The sequence below is a fragment of the Vigna radiata genome, chromosome 1, assembly GCF_000741045.1.
Source record: "Vigna radiata var. radiata cultivar VC1973A chromosome 1, Vradiata_ver6, whole genome shotgun sequence".
In the NCBI taxonomy this organism is placed as follows: domain Eukaryota; kingdom Viridiplantae; phylum Streptophyta; class Magnoliopsida; order Fabales; family Fabaceae; genus Vigna; species Vigna radiata.
The window spans coordinates 21,902,122-21,907,171 of NC_028351.1; the positions used below are offsets into that span (position 1 = coordinate 21,902,122).

The 5,050-nt window shown below is 32.4% G+C and overlaps 1 protein-coding gene across 2 annotated transcripts; it reads right to left on the reverse strand.

The window, feature by feature from the left end:
- Positions 1–1,710: 1,710 nt before the first annotated feature.
- On the reverse strand, positions 1,711–4,603 carry LOC106774407 (protein SENSITIVE TO PROTON RHIZOTOXICITY 1). Of its 2 annotated transcripts, XM_022786394.1 has the most exons (3): positions 4,434–4,603; positions 4,153–4,261; positions 1,711–3,461 (listed from the first exon to the last, which is right to left on the reverse strand). In XM_022786394.1, the coding sequence occupies exon 3, from the start codon at positions 3,430–3,432 to the stop codon at positions 1,894–1,896; it is 1,539 nt and encodes a 512-aa protein (XP_022642115.1). In that variant the 5' UTR covers positions 3,433–3,461; positions 4,153–4,261; positions 4,434–4,603; the 3' UTR covers positions 1,711–1,893. The 2 variants fall into 2 exon arrangements, with proteins under 2 accessions (XP_022642115.1, XP_014516882.1); XM_014661396.2 differs by lacking the exon at positions 4,153–4,261.
- Between the last annotated feature and the right edge of the window lie 447 nt (positions 4,604–5,050).

A 5,050-nucleotide genomic window follows, 5' to 3' on the forward strand; every position in this document is an offset into this window, starting at 1 on the left:
ATGAAAATTATTTAAATATCCTTGACCTTAAAACTTGAATCCATGATAAATGAGGGTACTTTTGTCTACTATAATCCGGTACACATTGTTAAAACGTACCAACTGAAAAACAGGCGTACGCGTGTTAACAAACCCCGTATATATATATATATATATATATATATATATATATATATATATATATATATATATATATATATATATATATATATATATTTAATTTTAATAATTGACAAATATTTTTACTTTTGATTTTTATGTTTAACTTATGTTTCATTTCAGGAATTATATTGAAATTAATGGTATTTCTATTTTAAATTTCACTTGATTATTTATAATTTTATTTTATCTATTTTTATTTATATTAATTTTAAAAATAATTAATTACTATAATACTATTAATATGTATTACATTATGTTTAACCTCTAATATTTATAATTATTTATATTTATTATTGTTTTCCTCAACTTTTAAATCTCTTCTAATATAAAAAATACTTATTATCTAAAAAAATACACAAGCAAACATCCATAGATGTATAAGCCCGAGTTTTGTTAAATTTTGTTGGATGTGTAATGTTAAGATTTACTTAGAAAACCATTGAACGGTTTATTTGTTGAGTTGTATTGTAGTGCTGAATAAATGAATTTTTTTCTTTTTTATTTGATTCTTATTAAAATAAAAATGATAAATAGTATTTAATTTTCATAGTCCTCGCTAAATATGTGGTATATTTGGAAATGAGATAACACAAATTTTCTTTATCTTTTATTATAACTAATGTCTTATATATTAATACTTCTCAGATCATATATCACTATAAATTTCCTAAATGTTGGCATCTCAATTACACTGATATTCTAAAGTTCATAGTAAAAATTTATTTAAAAGAGAAACTAACACTTCACTATTAATTTCTTTTATATCTCGCTCACACGCACACATATGAATGTGTATACGGTTTGTATTCTCAACAATACTTTTAAAATACCAAACACCTTGCCAAGAGACAAAATATTACCCAGTCATAATGTTGTCATATATAATAAATAAATATAAAGCAATAAATTATAGTTAAATAGTTTAAGCTAAAAGAAATGAAAATGGTTTTTTAGTGATCAGACATTTATGTATAGTTTACAAAATTTAGTTTACGTTCCTTACTATTAAAAGATTCTACAATTAATCTCGTGTATGATTTTTTGCTTCAAAAAATCAACTATACAAAACATCATACACAAGAGGTGGAGGAAGAATTATAGGCTAGTTTTCATACTGAGATTTTTCTTCCTTCATCTCCATTATTACTACCTGCACCCCATACCAATAGCAAAAGGATTAAAAACTCTTCCATTCTTCACCATACTCTTGAAAGGAAGGAGAAAGAATGAGTAAAACATTGCGTTGCTCGTTATGGAAAACTCATTCCAAAACATATCTCATCATATGTTCAAGAAGCTTATTCCATAGATCTTGTCATAGATCTTGTTCTGGAAATCTTAGTCTATATAAGGCATCTCATGAATTTGGAAAATTTGTTCTAGAAAAGTTATTCTGAAAATATAGAAAAAATTCTGATCAGAAATCATGTTTTAAAAATTTGTTTTGAAAGATTTCCGGAACAGGTGATCTGGAAATTATGGGGGTGCACTCAACTGAAAACGGCAAGTTATTTTGTAGCGCAGCAATGGAAAATTGAAGAACCCAGATGCTAAAGTGCAAATTTATATTTCTCTATTCAGAGGTTTTGAAAAAAGATAAAAATCTTGAAGAAAATCTATCATCTTTCTTAATAATTGGAAGGGATAGGAAACTAAACTGGCTTTACAAATGTAATACAAACCAGAGTTGTAGTTGCTCACATGAAGAGACAAACACAGATACTAACACTGTTACAAAAGATTGTCAGGGCTGGATACTCCGTCGGATTTGAAAGATCCAGGAATCCCAAAAGAGAATGAGCCTTCTGAGTCATCAAACAGAGGTCTTGTGAATTCATTAAACCCACCAAAGCTGTTGTCAAAGTTCAATGATGAGAAAAAACTTATAGGATCATCACAATTGCCTTTTACATCCATCACATTTTCAACTTCATTTCCATTTGAAGAAGGACTTGATCCAAAACTGAACTGCACATTCCCCACCTTACTGTTTTCTTTGCTGTCATGATTGGGTGGCTCAGCTACCCCTTTAGCGTCATCCAAGGGAATGGCTGGAGTATGGCCCTGGAAAAGAGCAATGTGCCCAAAAAGCTTGTCTTTCCTAGAAAATGTTGTGCCACATGAACACAACCATTTATCCTTACCACAGTGCTTTTCATGAGTTTTCAGATCAGCCATGACTGAGAACTTCTTGGTGTTGCATCTGCTGCAAGTGTAGCTCTTGTCACAGTGTGTCCTTTTGTAATGGTTTTTCACACACAGGATAGTCTTCAGAGGCTGAAACTTCTTGTGATCCTTGTTGCGCTTGCAGCCAGGATAGGGACAGGAATACCTCTTGATAAGCTTTGGTGATCCAGATTCTTTGTGAGGTTTTGCAAGAGCTGCTGGGGTTTTGTACTCGTCGCCATGGCCACGCATATGCATTCGCAGATTTGCATCTCTCTTGAACCCCTTCCCACAAATTGTACAGAAATGGGTGTGAGGAGCAAGGATTTCTTCTTTCTCTAATTGTAGAATCTCATATGAACCAGGGGCAAGGTTTTCTCCATCATCTACATCTTCTTCATCTTTGAGTTCTTGTTCTACCACATTGTAGTTTGGCTCCATTTCACAGTTATTAGGTAGATCAGTTTGCATGGACTGATCAGACATTTTCTTTCCACCATTATTTTCTGGCTGAATACAGCTGCTACTTCCACCAGTTCCAGAAGGAATGGTCGTCCCACGAAGCTGATCAATCTGTCCAAACAATGAAGCTGTGTTTGCAAGGTTGTGCCTAACAGATGGGAGCAGACTACCTGCAGTAGAGATCAATTGAATAATGATTGATGTGAGATCAGTTGTGATAAGCTGCTGTTCCTGAGTTACAAGTTCAGTAGGTTGTCCAATGCCTTTTTGACGAACAATCAAGTGCACTACATCCTGGAGCTGATGAATCTTTTCTTCCAGGAAAGACAGGTTATTCAACATCACATTGGGGTCCCAATCTTGGAGTGCACTGTTTTGTGATGATTCATTCAGATGACAGTTTTCTTGATTAGGGATCTCAATCTCGTTGTTTGAGTTGCAAGGAAGTGGAGACTGAGTTTGAGAAGGCTGGTTGAAGTCTTTGAAAGGTACTTCTGCTCTGATCCCATAATCAGAATTTGAGGGATCATCCCATTTGGGTTGATTATTCTGCAGACCAAAACCTGGGAATGACATGGAATCCGAGGTTAACGATGAAGACCTTGCCCAGTTGTTGGCACCTAGACTCCCATTTGTATCCATTTCAAATTCTTTATCTAGATTCTTGATCACTGAAAATCAAATGAAATATGATCAAGAAACTGATACAGTGTACAAAGCACAACAAAAACAACAAAGCCTTATCCCACCACTGGGTAAGATCAGCTACACGGATTACACAGCCAAGTCAGCTCCATAAAAAACCAAGACTCTTTTACAAAAATGCCAAACATGGATCATTCATCATTCATAAAGAACATCAATAGTTTATAAATAATTTACCAAAACCAAGGACCATGTTGGATTAGATTATGTTTCAAAGTTCCAACAAGGCAGAAATAATAAAGGGTGGTCACTGAAAATTTGAAAGGAAAGAGAGACAAAAGGGGACAGCGATAAAAGGAAAATTAAGCATGACCACCAATTAGAAGAAATATGCCATTCAACATAGATATCCACAAGAGTACAAATAAATATCCCATGCCACTTGAAATTACGACTGAATACAGGAATCAAACCATGAAACAAAATCTTTCTCTGCACTTTAGTTGAATTAACTTTTGACGTGGGTAATTACCTAGCTAAGGCTATAATATAAGGCTTAAGTTAAGTCAATACAAACACAATAATAAAAAAACACAGCAATCACAAGACCAAGCTCATATTTCTTCACAGTATATTCAGGATCCAAATTCCAAAAAAAAATTCCCTTTTAATATTTATATCATAACATAAAATCAGAACAAAGAAAAACCCCTTTACCTTCAAGTCCTTTACTCCCCAGGTGAAGCCGCAAGTCAACATGTATAAAGCCCCAATTATAAAGAAAAACTTCAAACTCTGTATCTAATTCATCCTCTCACTCTTTCTTCTAAGAAACCCAAAATTGAAAAACAGATTTCATGGAAAATAGAGAGATCAAATTTTTACCCAAAACAGCAAAAACCCTATTCAGAGATAACCCTTAACAAAATTAAAAATAAAAAAGAGCATTCAACACAAATTCATAGAATAAAATCACACAAGGGGATGGAAGCACTTACAGATTCAAAGATCAAAAGAGACCCCAAGCAAATTGCTCCATTTCAATTGAAAAAAAAAGGGTGGCATGAGAAAGAACATAAGGGTTTCAAGCAAATGTTTATATAGGCATTCACTTTGTAACCATATGTTGTGCTGAACACAGTAGCAGCACCATGATAGCTTTGGTCAACCCCACAATTATGACTTGCAATTGTATAGGTCAATTTTGTTCACTCAAATTGTGGACCCCACCAATCTGATGACAAAGTTTCTAATCAACTTTTTCATCTATCAATCACAACCGTTGTTTCTTTTGTTTCAGTCTAATGATTCTTCCTTAAATTTATGTTTTTCTATTCTTTATAATAATAGAATTCATTTTTCTTTTGTAGTTTATTCACTTATAATTGTACATCTAGTCTTTTTAAACTAAATAATTTTATTTTATTACTAATATATTATTCAGATTCTATAGAGTATTGGCAAAAGTGAAAATAACAATATTCAAGAAAAAGTTTTAACATCTGTTATTATTAAAAGCGTGCTGAAAATTTTGTTAAAACTCAGATAATATGTATTGACTGAATTTATTTAATTTTAAAAAATTAGATATTTAATTGTGTCATTAAATTTTTAT